The sequence below is a fragment of the Zychaea mexicana genome (genome assembly GCF_025766255.1).
Source record: "Zychaea mexicana strain RSA 1403 chromosome Unknown BDB00scaffold_11, whole genome shotgun sequence".
In the NCBI taxonomy this organism is placed as follows: Eukaryota; Fungi; Mucoromycota; class Mucoromycetes; order Mucorales; family Lichtheimiaceae; genus Zychaea; species Zychaea mexicana.
The window spans coordinates 536,941-554,931 of NW_026516674.1; the positions used below are offsets into that span (position 1 = coordinate 536,941).

At 44.3% G+C, this 17,991-nt stretch overlaps 5 protein-coding genes across 5 annotated transcripts; 3 read left to right on the forward strand and 2 right to left on the reverse strand.

Annotated features, from left to right (window-relative positions):
• BDB00DRAFT_806682 (ATP-NAD kinase-like domain-containing protein) lies at positions 1-2,152 on the forward strand. Its single transcript, XM_053122282.1, has 3 exons — positions 1-761; positions 869-1,442; positions 1,510-2,152. Exons 1-3 carry the CDS (start codon positions 167-169, stop codon positions 2,057-2,059), a joined length of 1,719 nt encoding a protein of 572 aa, XP_052983342.1. The 5' UTR covers positions 1-166; the 3' UTR covers positions 2,060-2,152.
• Positions 2,153-2,720: 568 nt separating this feature from the next.
• On the forward strand, positions 2,721-4,346 carry BDB00DRAFT_52704 (uncharacterized protein). Its single transcript, XM_053117739.1, has 3 exons — positions 2,721-3,085; positions 3,173-3,336; positions 3,429-4,346. The coding sequence occupies exons 1-3, from the start codon at positions 2,788-2,790 to the stop codon at positions 4,035-4,037; spliced, it is 1,071 nt and encodes a 356-aa protein (XP_052983343.1). The 5' UTR covers positions 2,721-2,787; the 3' UTR covers positions 4,038-4,346.
• A 4,741-nt stretch (positions 4,347-9,087) lies between these two features.
• On the forward strand, positions 9,088-11,051 carry BDB00DRAFT_952243 (ammonium transporter AmtB-like domain-containing protein). The gene is made up of 3 exons (XM_053129599.1): positions 9,088-9,354; positions 9,479-9,964; positions 10,054-11,051. Exons 1-3 carry the CDS (start codon positions 9,172-9,174, stop codon positions 10,801-10,803), a joined length of 1,419 nt encoding a protein of 472 aa, XP_052983344.1. The 5' UTR covers positions 9,088-9,171; the 3' UTR covers positions 10,804-11,051.
• A 2,351-nt stretch (positions 11,052-13,402) lies between these two features.
• Positions 13,403-16,218, reverse strand: BDB00DRAFT_757339 (SPX domain-containing protein; the record flags this gene model as incomplete). The annotated part of the gene is made up of 5 exons (XM_053118980.1): positions 13,403-13,606; positions 13,693-14,412; positions 14,523-15,450; positions 15,592-15,966; positions 16,157-16,218. The coding sequence occupies 5 exons, from the start codon at positions 16,216-16,218 to the stop codon at positions 13,403-13,405; spliced, it is 2,289 nt and encodes a 762-aa protein (XP_052983345.1).
• A 127-nt stretch (positions 16,219-16,345) lies between these two features.
• Positions 16,346-17,965, reverse strand: BDB00DRAFT_52748 (Adenosylcobalamin biosynthesis, ATP:cob(I)alamin adenosyltransferase-like protein). The gene is made up of 8 exons (XM_053117742.1): positions 17,809-17,965; positions 17,640-17,702; positions 17,522-17,552; positions 17,316-17,379; positions 17,144-17,216; positions 16,863-16,966; positions 16,667-16,791; positions 16,346-16,531 (listed from the first exon to the last, which is right to left on the reverse strand). The coding sequence occupies exons 1-8, from the start codon at positions 17,837-17,839 to the stop codon at positions 16,456-16,458; spliced, it is 567 nt and encodes a 188-aa protein (XP_052983346.1). The 5' UTR covers positions 17,840-17,965; the 3' UTR covers positions 16,346-16,455.
• Between the last annotated feature and the right edge of the window lie 26 nt (positions 17,966-17,991).

The following is a 17,991-nucleotide window of genomic DNA, read 5'->3' on the forward strand; positions in this document are numbered from 1 at the left end:
GGCAGGTTTTTGAACTGAAAAACGGATGGAAGTTCATCTATCAACGTTATATCATACAGTATTTTTCGCTACTCAATTGTAGAGAACTTTAAAGAGAGCTAGGCTAAGGATCGCTCATCGAGGAATTAATTGTACTGTTTCAAACAATTTTCCTTCGAACCAAAAGATGAACCCTTGCGTAAAGATCATTACCAACTTCTTTGCTTGGTGCACACTCATTTTCCGCAACGGCAAGCATTCTTTTTACCAAATGGCCGAAGGCAACAACATCAACGACAACGACAAAATCAAAACGTCCGTGCGCTTGCAGGATACAGATACAGAGGGCCGACCCTCAATATATCTGTTCATCTTTGTCAATCCGCTTTCTGGAGCTCGCAAAGGCAGCGACCTTATACACCTTCCTATCCAACACTTTAGGCTACGCAGATTACCACAAATCCAAGTAGAGATCCACAACTATCTCGATCCAAAAGATCGGCAAGCTGGAATCGACCGTGTTAACTTAATCCAGAACAAAATCAAAGACGGTGATTTGCCGCCTATACGCTCATCGTCTGATACACCAACCACTTCACGCGCTGCTGAGCGAAAACATACTGATGCTGCCGAAACAATGCCTGAGGCGACTGGCCGTATAAGTGAAGGTGTCCAAACACGCCATATTCATGTATGGAGCGGTGGTGGTGATGGCACTGTAATGAGCATTTTCGAAATGTTGGTCGAAAACCATGTTGATCTCGATCTCGTCTTCTTGTCGTGTAAGAACGTCATTTTCTTTTCTTCCTCCTCCTCTTCCTCCCACCACCTTGGAAATGCTCCGGATAGATTCGAAACTGACACCTAGTATTTGTACAACAATGTATAGGCATTCCATTCGGCACGGGCAATGACTTTTCCCAAGTCCTGGGGTGGGGTCGAACCGAGCAAGGGGGTGTTATAGGTGACAATTTGGAAAGTCTTGAACAGCTCATTAGCGATCGGTTTGAATATAGCGAACCGGCACGATTGGATATTTGGCAGGCTGAAATGACAAGTTACGATGGAGGACAAGTCCGGCTAGCCAGTGAGCCAAAGACCACGAAACGCACACGGTACGTTGCGAAAATGTGCAACTACATGTCAATCGGGGTGCAAGGCTATGTCGGTTCTGGGTTTGAGAAGCATCGCAGCAAGAAACGCTGGCTGAATATAGGCGTGTATACGATTGAAAGCTCAAAATGGGCATTTTGGCGCAAGTTCCCGACACTGAACAACTTTATCGACTCGATCCGCGCCCAGGACGGCCAACAAATGCTTCTGGAAGTACCCTCTACTTTCGTCACACCGACACGTGTCAATCCAGGTAGTAGTAGTAACGGCGAAGATCACCAGCAGCAGAATCATCCGAAGCTCGCCACACCAGCCATTGATTTGATAATCCAAAATATACCACATCTTTGGTAAGTAATTAAAGTAGCAACTAAAAAAAAGCCGATTGCAATTCAACTTACCTAAAAAGAAATAAAGGGGTCAAGAGCTGGATATCTGGGGAGAGGCTAAGGAAGGACTTGAGACAGTGAGTAACCGATCCGGGCCGACGGACCCTGACCTCTGGACACCCCAGCTTGCAAACGACGGCAAACTCGAAGTCATTGCAATGGAAAACATGATGAGCTATCTCAAGAAGCTTGCCAATTTTCGAGACCATGTCGCACGCGTTGGGCAGTTCCCGGGACCCTTTGAGATCCATTTTCGTGAACCACCAGAGACAGCAACCGGTGCGCAACCACATGAGAACACGGGATGCTTACACATGTGGCAGCGGCGGCGGCGGAACAAGTACGAGCGCAAAAACGTGCTGGGAGTCATGGTGGACGGAGAGTTTTATCGAATAAGGCACCCTCAAAGGGTTCGATTCGAGCGTATTGCACAAGTAGTGACGCTGGGCAGAAGCGATCAACAGAAACAGGGGCGACTTGTTCGAGATGAAAAGAAGCGGCAGGATGGACAAATGTACCAAACGGGAGCAACAGAAGCAACAGAAGCAACAGGAGCAATAGCGTCATCGTCATCATAATCGTGGTTGATGGCTACGAGTATGTACTAGTTATCATAATGACATGAACAATAAAAGGCAATCGCATCCCTTATCTTTCCCACTATATTTCGGAGATTTTGATCAGTTTTGCTATATCTTTCACCCGCTAGGGACAAGCTCTGGTTGGATAACCAACTCTTTCTGCCTCTGATAAGATAACAGAAACGCTTCCTTCCGTTAGCTCGTTACACATCACGCCGTGCATAAGATGATGAACGATTACCCTATGGTTGACCAACTTTACATCTTATCGCCCATGACTCTACCCGACCTCCCCTGTGCCCCACACCGTGCCCATCGCACCGCCTTCCATTTTCGCCTTTATCTCTGACCACTAAAACTCTTATCATACAGAACCTCGCATAAATAAACGAGATGAGATCGTTCTAACGTCCAAGACGAATGATAAAACCTCGAAAGCACATCATGAAGGTGTGGTATGAACGTAGACCAGATGAAGGCCGCAACAAAAAAAAGCTTCTTTTTTTTTTTTACTCGGTGTCGAACGGGAATGCCCGAACGGTAACCAATATGATTTTGATGATCGATGTCCTGATATCCATCCAATGTGTAAGGGCCCGCTTTGAGATCCCGCTTTTGGGTGACGGCTAAACAGAATATAAACCCCACCTTCTGTTTCGTGTTTTGTTTTCTTCTTCCTTGTTTTCCTAACTACACTCCCCACACCACTCTTCAATCCACGCACAATGTCCGTCGTCTCTAACGCCAAGCTTCTCGAAAAGTATCTTTCCTTGGAACAGCACGGTGCCGTCCAAGTCGAATATGTCTGGATCGACGGTTTCAACAACCTCCGTAGCAAGACCAAGACCGTCACCAAGGTTCCCCAGTCTGCTGCCGAGTTGTCCGAGTGGAACTACGATGGCTCCTCGACTGGTCAGGCCGAGGGTCACGATTCCGATGTCTTGATCCAGCCCGTTGCCTTGTTCAATGATCCCTTCCGTGGCGGCGACAACAAGTTTGTCCTCTGCGAGACCTTCAACCCAGGTAATTATCCTTCTTTATTTCTGCATGCCACGGAAAAGACACATGTAGAATGAGATTGTTAAATCACGATCCATTGAATTATAATAGACGGTACTCCCCACAAGAGCAACTACCGCAACGCATGCAAGAAGATCATGGATGCTCACGCTGACAGCAAGCCTTGGTTCGGTCTTGAGCAGGAATACATGTTCATGGATCCCCAAACTGAGAAGCCCTATGGCTGGCCCAAGCTCGGTTACCCTGAACCTCAGGTTAGTCTCGATCATCAACCTTCCGCTGTGAATGATATATATCGAAAGGAGAAAATTGGATTGTGTATACTGAGAAATTATGTTAACTACAGGGCAAGTATTACTGTGGTGTTGGTGCTGGCAAGATCTTTGGTCGTGACATTATTGAAGCCCACTACCGTGCCTGTTTGTACGCAGGTATCAAGATCTCGGGTATCAACGCAGAGGTCTCTGCTTCGCAATTCGAGTTCCAGGTCGGTCCTTGCCTTGGCATTGAAGGTGGTGACCACTTGTGGGCTGCCCGCTACTTGTTGGAGCGCGTAGCTGAGGACTTTGGTATTGCTGTCACTATCCACCCCAAGCCTATCAAGGGTGACTGGAACGGTGCTGGTTGCCATACCAACTTCTCCACCGAGGAGATGCGCCAGGAAGGTGGTATCGTTGCCATCGAGAGCGCCATCAAGAAGATGGCCAAGCGTCACATGGAACACATTGCTGTCTATGGTGAGGACAACGACCAGCGTTTGACCGGCAGACACGAAACTGGCCACATTGAAACCTTCAACTACGGCGTTGCCAACCGTGGTGCTTCCATTCGTATTCCCCGCCAAGTCGGCAAGGAGGGCAAGGGCTACCTCGAGGACAGACGCCCCGCTTCCAACATCGACCCTTACCGCGTCACCGGCATCATTGTCGAGTCCACTTTCTGGCCCGAGAACTAAATCCATCTCCTATTGTCACACTCTAAAAAAGCTCTTTCTCTCTTAAATCATCTACCCACATATTATTAACTTCTTTGATTTTGTACAGACATGTTCCCTTACACACATCTCACATTTCCTTCTCTTATCGTTCTCCTTTCTTCCATATTCTTTTTGTATAGTTTATAGTTTTTCTTTTATTTCCTATTCCTTTTAACTCTAGAGAAAACACGCATACCAAATTCAAGCATGTGAACGAAATATATTTTACATACATCTCTTTTCTTATCTCTATTATCTCTATATTTTCTTCATTTGGACTCAGTCACTCCGATCTCTTCGTATTTCGTACTGTGCACTGTCTGCTCCGCGGAATTCGGTGTTCCTCGGTAAACTTCTTAGAAAAGAAATTGTATTGTGATCCGCAATAATACCTCAGAAGCATAATTATTCATGCATTTTGGATATAAACCAGAGTATGTAGTCAGGGACAGAGACCAGCCTGGTCTGAGAGCAAATCCCCGGGTCTTTTCCCTCTTGCTTTTTTTTTTGTAACTTCAAAAACACAGAACTTGTTTCTGTTGCGGTCATCGCGTGGTGTACATTAGTGTAACCGATATATAACCGCCGCAAATGATCAACCAATTGACCGATGCAAGAGGTCTAAACGCCGAGGAGGATCACAATCTCCGTAGAAACCCATGTTGTTGTGTACTAGCGATTAGCTGCTCTGCTAAATATTTAGAATGCCAGCCATCGATCCATCAGAATCTGCGAGATATCCCGATGGATTCAATGTTCTCTAAATACGTTTTAATGCGTAAGAGTTATGCGTCGAACCTTGCGGATCAAGAGATCTATAGACAATGTAATTGGAAGTACTTGGCTATTGTTGTAGTAGCCAACACAGCAAAATCACAATTTTCGATGTAATACTAGGTAATATTAGAGGAATATGTGAAAAGGGTAATATCAGGGTAATATCAGGGTAAAACGTCAGGATATTACCTAGGGGAATGAATATCCAGGGAATACATGTCGATTTTTGCAGTGAAGGTTACTGAGTGCTTTTAATTAAACTTACCATCTTTTAGAGTGGCAATCGCGTGATTACGATAAAATTCATTGTTGTGTGTATGAAATTGTTTGTTTGAAGTAAAAGTCTTATCACAATTCTCACAATAATAAGACATTGCTTTTTGAAGAAAAGATTGGGGAAGAGAGAAAAGGGAACTGCCAAAACTGTGGCGCGGCGGTGGGGGAATATCATGATGGCGGGGGATACGTTTTTTACTTAGGCGCCGTTTTTCTCTTGTTTGGCACTATGAGTGGCATCGAGATAAAATTGACATGGCGCATGATGAATTATAAGATGGCGGCTTGTTTTTTTTAAAAAAGGTGATATCATGGCGATTGATGTACTAAGACATGGCGGCTTGCTATTCTACTTTTCATCATAGATATACAACTTTGTCGGATAAATACAAGTGCAAAAAATAAAAGGCTTATCAGGATAAGGTAAAAACACAATTTTATGTTTTCTGCTTCTGAACACATTTGGAAAAGAACGATTTAGAATGCTCAGTCCACCCTCTAGAGTCCCTTGCTGTCACTTGATGTGCAGATGCGACGATACGTGGAGTCAAAAAGTAGGCTTGGTCAAATGCTCGCGCTTGATGACACCAGCTTTCAACTTTGATTAACATCTTCTATTGGGTTAAAAAATGGTGAATAAGGGAGAGATGCAACACCTGGATTCACGCTTAGTAGCAGTTTCTTGTACCAACTGAGTACGATGAAATTCTAGCATTATCCGTGACAAGAAATACCCCTTGAATATTGTTCTTTTAAAGCACGTCCATCACTGTCTCCAAGAATATAGAGAAATGATCTACTCTGGCACCAATAGTGGCAACCAAACGTTGTTCAACGTCCTCCAACTTTCTTTACTTGGAGCCCCCCCCCCCAGCCACTGCTTGAGGTTTCCGTAACGAGAGACTTACCACACTTTCTTTAGGAATAGCGTCCAGAATTGATATTTTGAACCCGCAGCTTCTAGCGACTACTTCCCTGCCAGGAGTACCTCTTCTCGATCCTCCGAAAGATCGCTTCAAATGACCCTGCTTCACCGAGAAACACATTGAACGAATCCGATATTATGTCTCCTGAGTTCAAGTACCCACTCTTTTCTTTCGCTAATGATTTCTAGGGAGACCCGGTACTGTACTTCGTGAGCTTCTGCAGCTTCGTCATTGTAAGGCCACAGTCCTCCACGAGATGCTTTTGTAATCAGCTTTGGGTGATGAAGACTTGGAAGTGCTCATGGAGCTTTTATTCGTTTGTTTAATTGTATGAGTAGAATCCGCATCATACATATTCTAAAGAAATATAGTATAATCAGTACTTAGGACTGGCACTGCTTCAGACTTCCTTTTAAGTTAGTTTGGCGGTACGGCTTCCCATCCCGGAAACGGGCTTAATATTGTTGAGCGGTACATTCAGGCATTCGTAACACGCGAGCGGCCCCAGCCGCGCTTAAAGTTACGTTTGAATAGTATCAATCAACGCGATGATATTCTCATCAGTGTATCTCCTATTGGGACGTACAACACCACTCTCCGGTTAGCACACTGTAATATAATTCTAGCGATTGTGATCAACAAATAAATGACATATCTCTTGGGTTCAACACTTCTGTGTTAGGCTTTGTGCGCGGTCTGCCTCTCTTTTCCGTTCCGTTTTTTGCTAATGAATGTTTGGAAGCATTAGGAGAGTAATTTTGGTTGTTGTCCCCAGCTTTATCGGTTCCAGTTTCAATTTCATGCTGTTTTTTTTATCGCATCAGCAATGTTCAAGCTTGATTTTAGGCAAAATTGTATACTACCTTTTCCGAGTTATCAACAGCCCTTGCCATGGATACAAGAGAGCGTATACAATTTTCACCTCCACCAGAATCCATGTCGACAATGTGGAAAAGATCTTCTTCTTCAATTGTTCCCTCTGTATTTATAATCGCCTCTGCTTCGGCATTATCATCGCCATATCCATTTGCAAATGGAAACTCTTGGTTTTTATTTTTCTGCAGCATCATCACGCTTTTTTCTAAATAGATTGTCATGCATCTAGCCTGTCATAATTAAATTATAATTTCCTGTTGCTCTGTCAATGAATGTTGCTTTATCTTCAGAATGACCATGACTTTGGTTGGAATAACTAAATTTTATTTTCTCTGTATCACCTGCCTTTCATACGTATAACTTACACCAGTCAACAAAAGCAGCAAAAGAAAGATAATAGTCGCGCTGTGATAATAACGGATGTTTGATGTGTTTTCCCAGATAGGATAAGATCGCCCCGATTGCTGATGATGGTGATGAATATAAGATACGCAAAAGCAGTAAACATTCTTATCCATTGGCTTTTGACCTCGTGCGAGTTTATTTTATCTTTTCAAACACACACAACTCCCCATTACAGGAAATAGTCCGGTGACAAAACAAGGTGAGATCGCACCTCGCATTGTTCATTGAGTGGGTACAGCAGTTAGTGCGTGCGTATGTATCACAATTCACATGTATGGCACTTGGTAATAAACCAGATTTTGACGACGAAAATGAAATGATATCTAAATGAGACAAGAAGAAGCCAGCACTACTGCTTGGCGGAAAAAGGTTGCTGGAATAGCTTGTATAATCTTATTAGACTATACATATACTCTACAACAGCTTTTGGCGCGATCTACATGCAGTTTTTCTTTTTAGGCATACAAGAGTGTGCTCTTCAATTAAGCGTAATAATATCATTACACTTTTACTAGGCAGAGATAAAGCTTTGTTTGAAATGATTAAATTTTGTGCACTAAATCATCGTCCTGTTATCCTACACAACAATTAGCCGTGAGAGAGTGAGAGAAACCGATGGGTTTTACGTTCCTTCATTCATTTTCATACATTTCTCTCATTGTGTATTTTTCTGCAAAGAAAACTTCGTTTAGCATTAACTATCTGCTGCATAATCCCGGAATAACCCTGTAACGGCCGCTGCTTAGTTTCCGGAGGAACAAATCACAATAGAGCAGACGCAAATCGGAGTATCTTAATTTGGTGGAAACGGGTGTCATGGTGACACTAAGGAGCTACACGACATCTAAAAGCAACCGAATTGTTGCTTGTGGTTTGTTTATCAGCAGAGGAAGCACAAAAGATAACGGTAATAGGCTCATCACCCGACCACATGCAAAACCAGCGAGAGAGATGCTGCTGTATGTCTAGAGTAACCCCAGATAATGATAACTTGTTGTCAGGAAGAAAGAGAGATTATCAGAAAAAAAAAACCCGTCGCTAATAATGCTGTTGTTAGCAGCAATAAGCTTCTTTACATGAGCCAAAATACTTGAGCAAGTACCAGGTCCATCTTAGGATGTATGATTACATCGTTTGCAATATATAGCCACAGTATAAAAATAGGCCTCATTGATTCCTGCTTTAATAGCATGAAGGCTGCTCTGACCGGGAATAAGGAGATGCAAGGAAAAGGAAAAAGGCGAAAATAGACTCCGCGTTATCAGTAAAACTAAACACCATATAGATAATGTAAGGCACTCGTCAGATCGAGCGCCAAAAACATCCCCCTCCCTACTCTTTTTTTTTTACTCTCATGCATCGCATAATGTCTTTCAACTTTATATGTGTGTGTGTGTGTGTGTATATATGTCATGCCTCCTTTGAGATTATGGAAACCTTGTAGAAAACAGAAGGGCTGATCGGTGGTGCTTGCATCAACCATAACACACAGGGCAAATGTCCTTTAGCATTTTTCAAAATCCACTCGATTTCAGGGCATAAGCTAGACAGGCTTGCTACATAAACATGAGAGAGAGAGAGAGAGAGATATGATAAAAGCAAGCCGGGGTTTCCTATTTTGGATGACTAGAGCGACTGAGCATTGATAATCTTTGAAGTCCGGCATGCCCTATCTTTCTTATCAAATCAACACCTTCTCTTTTGGTTGCGCGCACGCCTTTATCATATATAAACCTCCTGCTCATCGCATTTATTTTCTTGTCGCTCTCCTTTAACAACGCACTACATCTCTACTACTTATCCTTCTATTTTTCTCTTTTCACTTCCAACTCCACCTCTTTTCTGTGTGAACTATGGATCCTGAATACGGTTCCCAGTATAGTGCAGGCGACATTGGCTTCGTCTTGATCTGTATGGCCCTTGTCTGGCTCATGATTCCAGGCATCGGATACTTTTACTCTGGCATGGCCCGGAGTAAAAACGCCTTGTCTCTAATCATGTGCTGTCTAATGTCTCTTGTTGTTGTCACTGTCCAGGTATGTCAATCATTCGATATATGACTCTTTTAGCGTGGATAGACGACACGCACCGCTCATAAACTAAAGATTACGACTGACCCTAATAACGTCATTCTAAATAAAATTCTACTCGCTCTATTAGTGGTTCATCTGGGGCTACAGTTTGACCTTCAGCAAAACAGCTTCTGTGTTTATCGGCAACATGGACAACGCTCTTTTTCGCAACGTTCTTGGCGACCCATCCATCGGCAGCGACAAGATTCCCGACATTGTCTTTGCTATTTTCCAATGCATGTTTGCTGCCCTGACACCTGCGTTGGCCATTGGTTCTGCCGCCGAACGTGCTCGTCTTTTGCCCATGATGATTTTCATCTTCATCTGGTCCACCATCGTCTACGATCCCATTGCTTGCTGGACTTGGAACCCGAACGGCTGGAGCGCCAAGTTGGGTGGTCTTGATTTCGCCGGCGGCACCCCCGTCCACATTTCATCCGGCTTCGCCAGTTTGGCTTATGCTATCATTCTTGGCAAGCGTCGCGGTCATGGCAGCATTACGGGTGGTGAGGATTTCAAGCCTCACAACATGTCCAACGTCGTTCTTGGTACTGCTTTCCTCTGGTTCGGATGGGTAAATATCTTCTGTATCTCTCTAAAATAGTGATTTCGACCGTTAAACTGAAGGTTTACTGATATTCAATCGTTTTGTATTGTTCGTAGTTTGGCTTCAATGGAGGCTCGGCACTAGCTGGTAACATGCGTGCCGCCATGGCTTGCGTTGTCACTAACTTGGCCGCTGCTGTCGGTGCCATTACCTGGTTGATCATGGACTACCGTATCGAGCGCAAATTCTCTGCCCTTGGCTTTTGCTCTGGCGCTGTCGCAGGTCTTGTCGCTATTACTCCTGCATCTGGCTTCGTTGGCCCTGGACCTGCTGTCGCCATCGGCTTTCTCGGTGGCTTCTTCTGCAACCTTGCTGTCCACCTCAAGCACTTGCTCAAGTTTGATGATGCCGTCGATGTGTTTGCCGTCCACGGTGTTGGCGGCTACGTTGGAAGCGTACTGACTGGTCTTTTCGCTGAGCAGTACATTGCTGGATTAGACGGTGTTACAGAGATTGAGGGCGGCTGGATGAACCATAACTGGGTCCAGCTTGGTCACCAGTTTGCCGATGCTACCGCTGGCGCTGCATGGTCGTTCTGTATCACTTATCTCATCTTGTTTGTCATGGACCGTATCCCTGGATTATCCCTTCGAGTTGACCCCGAGGTCGAACTCCAGGGCTTGGATGCCGCCGAGATCGGTGAAATGGCTTACTACCATGTCGACAAGGTCGTCACTGTCGATCCCCAGTCTGGTGAACAAAAGATTGTTTCGGAACATATCCGTGAAGTTCGCGGTAATGAAAATGCTCAAGGTGACTTGTCACCTGAAAAGATTGTCGCGCCTAGCCAGTTCAACAACGTCTAAAGAAGACGAAGATACGATAATTATCCCTATCATAACTACTATTGATTCCTCTTACCTGATCTTTAATATCTCCTCTTCCTCTCAGCTCATTTATACACGCGCATTTATAATCATCTTTGACTATCCTCTTCTTTATTATGTAACCAATAATCCTTTTATATTTGATCCGAGCTCTTTGCGTTCTGGTATTATGTACATACAACTCTTTTGCAAAAATAAAATATCTTTTTATATATTTGCGGAAATCATCATGTTTGCTATCATTATCATCAGTGTTCGTGAAACCCTTGAGACTAACAGCATGTATCTGGAGTCATGCGTTATGTACCACATCGATGTATCAATGACACTCTTCTTCAACAGGACTCAAGTTGTGCTTCACTTCTACACATAGCTGCTTTCTGAGAACCGATCGTTATCTATCGAGGATGTGAAGATTATTCAGAATTGGATCTAATAACCACTTTTTTTTCCTTGACAAGAAGAAATAGATATGGATAAGATAAAATATAGATCCCACTGCATAATTGTGCTATATCGGTATGTACTGCTCAAAAAGAAAGGAGAGCTTCCAAGATTAAGAGAAATAATAATTATGCGGCAGCGCCTCTCTTTTATTTTTGCTCACACATGTCATGTACGGTACAAACCAAATGAGAAGAACCATGGAACTACATTAGAATGAATTGGCAAGATATACTAATGCTGTCCCGATGGGCGAGCTCAATCTGTAAGTGCTTGTAGTAGTATATACTGTACTGTATGTGCAGATTGACACTGTTGGTTCCATAGAAAACTAGGTAACTGTCCTTTTTCTTTGTACATTGTGTTTGTCAAAATGAATGCAGTAAGTAGCATAACACGAAGAGTCAGGGATAGTACGTTGCGGATTAATGATAGCATGTAAGATTGTAGTGAGTTTAAACCTCATATAGACATGTAGAAGAAGTTGTTGCTTGAATGCAGGAGGAAGAGAAAGTTAGGTGGTCAGTGATGCATAAACACGATATGACATTTATGTACGTCCATGTTTTTTTTCTTTCTCCTATGGTAAGTCAGCAGTTGCAGCTGCAGCTGCAGCAACAGCTAGACTCGCTTCTCGGTATCCACATTAGCCATTGATTTTTGCAAAGCGCACTCCTAATTCAGACCATGTACATACAGTATGATATAGACAAGAAGCAAGATGCACGATCAACTTGACAAAGGGATAAACTACGCATAATAATGTATACATTTGTCCATAACATTTATCTTGAAGCGAGTACAAGATTGATTGGTGAAAGGGACGATCGTAAGGAGACTCTTTGCGCCATCATCCATATCTTCCAAATGTTTCTGTTGTCACCATACCTTATTCCTCTACAAACTTGAAGACAAAAAGAGAGCAATGGAAACACACCTTTGACAGCAAGGAGAAAGGGGAGGAGATCTTATATGTACTACACCAATCACTTTACAATGCTACTACTGTATAATATGTACAGTAATCATGTACAAAATATGTTTTTGCTCGAGTTCGCCAATCAAGCACAGCATCTAGGAAGGGACATATCTTCTCTCAAGACGGGCAAATCATGGCAGCTTTTTCTTCAGTTACTTGCTATAGAGAAAGCTTGACTACATATTTACAGTACTTGCTTATTTATGCCATTATCTAAACAAAGCCGCGATTTGCATAAGGTGACATAAAAGAGGTCCGGTTTTATCGAGGAGTGATCCGACAATGCATATACTTTACAGTAGACGATATTGAAGGCGGAGCAAATTCTTGTGCTTTTCAAATCAGGACAAAGTTTAGATTATGCAATGAAGCTTTTTACACGCTAACAAGTCCCCCCTATCTATTATAATTAAACTTCAAAAGACCGAGCAATGCATGTTAAAGGGTCACTGAAGAAGAATGACCAGGCAGAAATGTTCTGACATAGTGCAACTTATTGGAGTAGAACACCCCGAAAGTAATAGGTAGTGAAGACAGATAAAAACGTAGAGTGCGGTATCAGACAATACTATGTATTTGCGAAGAATTATGACGATACATAGATGGTATCATTACTTTGTTGACGACGGTGCTATTTCTCCCCAATTACTAGCTGTACTATTGTATGGGGTATACACAAAAGATAGCTTGAGGGGAGTCATCCCAGTAGCAGGTTGAAGGAGACTACACAGCCAGAACTATCTGACCAGGCAACTCAGCAGTATCCGTTTTAAATATAGAAAAAAAACTAGAGATATGTAAGTACTTTGTTTCTCTGTCGTAAACAAGTTATGGCACCGTGGAATATGAAGAAGACGCATTAAAACCAGTAACCGTATTACACGATCTGCTACTATTTCCATTGAGCCAGCAACTTCCAGGGAAGGGTATCATAAAGCGAGACGCGTGTCTTTACTTTTCTATATGCTGTAGATCATTGAGGAATCTTTGGGGGGGGGGAGAGAGGGCTAATATAGCATCGTTTTTGTCGTCGCGAACTAATATATAACAATAATAACATTTGAAAATAAAGCAAAAAAAAGTGGAAAATACAAACAATATGTAAAGCAGGGAAGAAGTGTGTATATGTGTGCGTAAAGGCTGTTGTCGAAAAGCTTAGAAGCCGATCACAGTCATCAAACCATAGCCAATGGTGGCGACGCAAACCATGCAAAACAAGCTCGCAGGGACACCATTCCGCAAAAAGTCCTTGGTTTTCAAATATGGCTTGCCCAGCTCGTTTTCTTGAGAAATCGCATTCATATTTGGGAATCCGGAGACAGGCAATCCCATTGCGACAGAGCAAACAAAGGCAGTTCCCTAAAGTTACGAAATATGAAACGTTTGTCAATCAAGGGAGGGTCATCATGCAACGGGTCTCTCACTCACACACAGAGGGAACTAACCATGACCAAGAGCCGTGGTCGCGGATCAGGCATTTCAGAGCCGACTTCAGCAACAATGGGCAAAATAATCAATGCGGCCACAGTGTGACTGATGAACGTAGCAATACAAAGCACAAGCAAGCTGAACACCAGCAGGACTTCGAATGTCGAGAATCCCTTGACCATGGCCTGAATATGCGATGCAATGGTATGCAACAGTCCAGAACTTTCCACAGCCTTACCCAGCACAATCCCTCCCATCGCAAGCATGATGACGGTCCACAAGAAATGGTTAAAGTCGTCCTTGGTAAGCAATCCGGTGCCAAAGAAGGCAACCAGCGGAATAATGGCAATCACGCCCATGTCACCGAGAATCTCTTCAAACGAGTGAGCCAGGCACCACAGTGCAATCGTGACGAGAGTGACAAGCATGACAAACACTTGTGTAGGTGTGACCGGGTCGTGCGATGCGCGGATCGTATGGATCTGCGGCGTGTGTTTTTCTGGATGGTAGTTGTACAGCAGCCACAGCCAGATGATGAAGTTGCCAATCACGCACAAGGGAACCGCCACAATGAACCATTGAGCCCATGACGGAGGCGGCGACATGTTTTGGATTGCAATGATGTTCTGTGGCGAGGAGATGGGTGATGCAATACCGCCCAAGTTGGATGCCAGTGCAATGCCGAGGATCAGACATGAGCCAAACGTCGAATCCACAGGAAGTGTCCGCAGAATAGGCTATCGTGTGGTAATGATGCATGGGGGGGGGGGAAAGCGAAACCCACTTTTTATGTCAATGACAATGCAAACGTGATGTTCTGCGTGTTTGTTTGTATTTTTCTATTTACCTGAATTAAGGAGAAGCACAACACGGGTGCTGCAACGTTACTAATCCACATACTGGCTACAGTAGCAACGAGCATGTTGACGAGCAGCACACGGCTCGGACGGGTTCCGGCTTTGGACAGGACAAAGGTAGCCATGGCCTTTGCAATGCCAAACTTGCTCAGCGAGGCAGCAATGGCAAAGCCACCGAGCAGCAGCATGATGACAGGGGAAAACATGGCCGAGAAGACTTGTCGCGTTGCCTCGGGTGCTGAGAGGCGCACCAGATCGGGCGACCGCATCACACGCAGTGTCACGGTCAGGAACGGAATCAGCATGGCGGTGGCGAACAGAGGCATTACCTCGGTTGCCCAGAGCATGCTTGCAAACACCAGGATTGCAAAGCATCTGTTCTGCTCGATGGAAGGAAAGATCTCGACGTGGAACAAGAGGATGCCAAACACGACCAGACTTGCCACCAACGACACGATCTGCCACACCGTCTGTCGCTCGATTTCCTTAAGGCCGAGGAAGCGCAGTTGGATCGTCCTGCTATGTGCATCAGCGCCGCTGACCCCTAGCCCTTGTACCTTACGCTCCTGTCCGATCATGTCACGCCACACCGTGTTGCGTTCCCAGACAATCCGTTCTCGCAGATGCGACTTGAGTTCATCCACCGCTGCATCCAAGTCCCCGCCCGTCATATTCGCGTACGCGCGTTCCGTGCGCTGGATCCGTGCATTCAGCTTTTGCTTGGTCGTGGTCCGGAACGGATACGCCTTGCTGACATAGTTGTTTGTGTAGTAGCGCTTGAGCTCATTGCCTGTAATCTTGTCGTACTTTTTCAGGATTTTGGCAAAAGCCGTGGCGTTAAGCGACACGAACGATTTCAGTTCGGAAAGTAAAACAAACACATCGACCGTGTGGCGCTTGAGCTCAGTCTTGTCCTCGCTGTCGCCACCAGCACCAGCAGCGCCGCCGCCACCACAACCACCACCACCGTTGTTTAGCATCAAGATTGCCTCAGGATCCGTGTCGGCGGTGTTTTGCGAAATGATGTTGGGCGGTAGTTCGTCATCCATGACCAATGACTCGCGTCGTGGAAAGTCACTGCTGCTTCTGGAGCGTCGATGATTGCTGTTTTGCTGTTGTTGGCCAATAGGACTTGTGTTACTCGCAGGAGCTGAGCCTGCAATAGCAATAGACGCATGATGCTGCTGCATATCGGCCATCAGCGTGTCCATTGCGTCATACAGCTCTGTTTCTTTCTTGGAGTAAAAGTTGACGATGCGGTCGAGTGCCCGATCCAGGGCTGCAATGAACCGGTCGTTGTCCATGTCGGTGTGTTGGTCGTCGGGTTGAAGAAGGGAGCTTTGTTCTGTGGCTTCTTCTGTCGTGCGCAAGGCGTGATGGCTTGTAACTCGGTCTCGCTCGATGGAATACACAAGCTTCTTCAAGTTCGAGTAGCTGGTATGTGTGATTGTGTTGTGACAGGAAGGTGGAAAGGGGAAAAAGAGAAGAGAGAAGCGTAGCAAGTGGTAGATAGATGAAGGCAGTAATGGAAAGAGAATGTTCTATTTAATACATTTCTCTTTTTCTCATTGTTTATCCCTCAGCACACACCTCCCCCCCCCTTTACTGTTTCTTTGGTTCTTACGGGACATAGTACTCGGCCCAGTCAGGAACTGCATTGAATTGGATTTGATGGGAAAACTTCATATAAGTGAAGGCAAATAACAAGAAAGAGAGAGAGAGAGAGAGAGAGAAAAGGAAAAGAGCGGATGGCAAATGCAGCAAGTAGCACACTGTTTATACTTTTTTTTTGTTGGTGTTGAGAAGGAAAAGTAGAACTCTAAGGAGCGCAAGAGGGAAAAGGGGGATGATGGTTGGCTGATTTGATAGGTCGTGTGGGGCCAACTGATGTTATTATCACTATGTGTCGGTAATGCTACATGATTACTTGTAAATCTTTTCTGGCTTTTCTGCCTTCATCGATGCATAGCGCGCAGCAGTAAACAAATAATCACTCAATCTATGTAGAGTAGGATGGGTGATGGGTGATGATATATAAGTCAGATGGCATCAAGAACTTTCCACCTAGAAAGTGCCCTCCCCCACATACATCCTCCTCCACGAGTACTGCTTTTTCCCTTTTTTTGTAACTCACCTGTTCATAAAGATGCCCACGCTGTTATCAACCATGTTCTCGCGTACCAAGGGCGAGACCCGACGTTCTGCGCGGCGACTAATACCTCTAGCAACATGCAGCGTGGCGCTGGCACGGCCACCCGACTGTTTATTTGGAATTAGCTCACTGGTACCCCATCTCCATCCAATAGCTTATCGTCCAAAAGAAGACTTACGGGCAAGATAAACTGGGTCAAACGAGGCAGTTCGGCGGTCATGGCATCAATGTATTGTTCGAGCTTGGCGACCTCCTTTCCCTCCTCGTCAAACACGGTCTTGGCTATACGTAGGTGCATCCGGCAAAAGAAATTACATCAGATAATAAGCTCTACCTGTATGTATGTATGTATGTGTGTGTGTGTGTGTATGTACAACAACATGCAGATATGTTTACGCCTTCTCTCGATCTGTTTGGCTTATACACTAAGAAAGATCACCACCACTAAATCAAACTTACCCAGCTTTCTCTCGTTGGAATTCTCACGAGGTGTGGCAATGTTGGCTCCAATATCTTGCATCATACATTGGATCTATTTACCAAGAAGAAAACAGTTTGTTTAGAAACAACAACAACAACAACAACAATGATAAGGATCTAAACTTTGAAAAAGAAAGAGAGGACAACTTGCCCACAAGATCTGCTCACAAAGAGCTGGGACATTGTTTTGTTCTTCACAGAACTCCAAGGCGAGACTAAGAGACAAAAAAGGGTTTCTTTAGAATCCTTCTATTTTGGCCATGTAGACACAGCGTACGTAGAGCAGCAATAGCAGCAGCATATATATATATATATATATATAACGCGAACCCAACAGAATATTCTTATTTCTTTTACCCCAGATTCGAAGTGAGTTCGTCCGTGGTGCCTGGAAACGCGTTTCGTGTTTAAATACATCTCCCGAATATTCTTTTGCATTTTTGTTCAACAAATAAGAGCCCTTTTTTTTACTTACCAAGAGCTTCAAAGACCAAGTCGTCCTTGTCGCGACGTTCGCCATTGTACAAGCTTGACGTGCCTTTTTATGTGGGTTTATGCGTCCAACGTTAAAGCGTGCCTGTTACTGCTATCTCCCTTCCTTTCCCTTGCTATCTGTTACCACGAGACTACACACTGTTATTTACCTTTGTCACCGGTCTTGGTGTAGATTCTCATAATGTTAATTCAACTGTTGGGTGTAGAGGATAAATAAAGAAGAAAAAAAGGGCGACTGTAAATTATATATATTAAAAGAGATGGAATACGCGAAAAATGACGAAAAAGAGTCACTCTTGATCTACTCTATTTTTTCCTTAGTGTTCTTTAAC

Coding starts and splice junctions, on each gene's coding strand:
- BDB00DRAFT_806682 (XM_053122282.1), top strand. CDS start 167: ATGAACCCTTGCGTAAAGATCATTACCAACTTCTTTGCTTGGTGCACA. Junction 762..868: donor CGATCTCGTCTTCTTGTCGT/GTAAGAACGTCA, acceptor AACAATGTATAG/GCATTCCATTCGGCACGGGC. Junction 1,443..1,509: donor CAAAATATACCACATCTTTG/GTAAGTAATTAA, acceptor AAAGAAATAAAG/GGGTCAAGAGCTGGATATCT.
- BDB00DRAFT_52704 (XM_053117739.1), top strand. CDS start 2,788: ATGTCCGTCGTCTCTAACGCCAAGCTTCTCGAAAAGTATCTTTCCTTG. Junction 3,086..3,172: donor CTGCGAGACCTTCAACCCAG/GTAATTATCCTT, acceptor GAATTATAATAG/ACGGTACTCCCCACAAGAGC. Junction 3,337..3,428: donor TCGGTTACCCTGAACCTCAG/GTTAGTCTCGAT, acceptor TGTTAACTACAG/GGCAAGTATTACTGTGGTGT.
- BDB00DRAFT_952243 (XM_053129599.1), top strand. CDS start 9,172: ATGGATCCTGAATACGGTTCCCAGTATAGTGCAGGCGACATTGGCTTC. Junction 9,355..9,478: donor TTGTTGTTGTCACTGTCCAG/GTATGTCAATCA, acceptor TCGCTCTATTAG/TGGTTCATCTGGGGCTACAG. Junction 9,965..10,053: donor CTTTCCTCTGGTTCGGATGG/GTAAATATCTTC, acceptor TATTGTTCGTAG/TTTGGCTTCAATGGAGGCTC.
- BDB00DRAFT_52748 (XM_053117742.1), bottom strand. CDS start 17,839: ATGAGAATCTACACCAAGACCGGTGACAAAG. Junction 17,703..17,808: donor CACCAAGACCGGTGACAAAG/GTAAATAACAGT, acceptor CCACATAAAAAG/GCACGTCAAGCTTGTACAAT. Junction 16,967..17,143: donor TTCCAACGAGAGAAAGCTGG/GTAAGTTTGATT, acceptor ACCTACGTATAG/CCAAGACCGTGTTTGACGAG.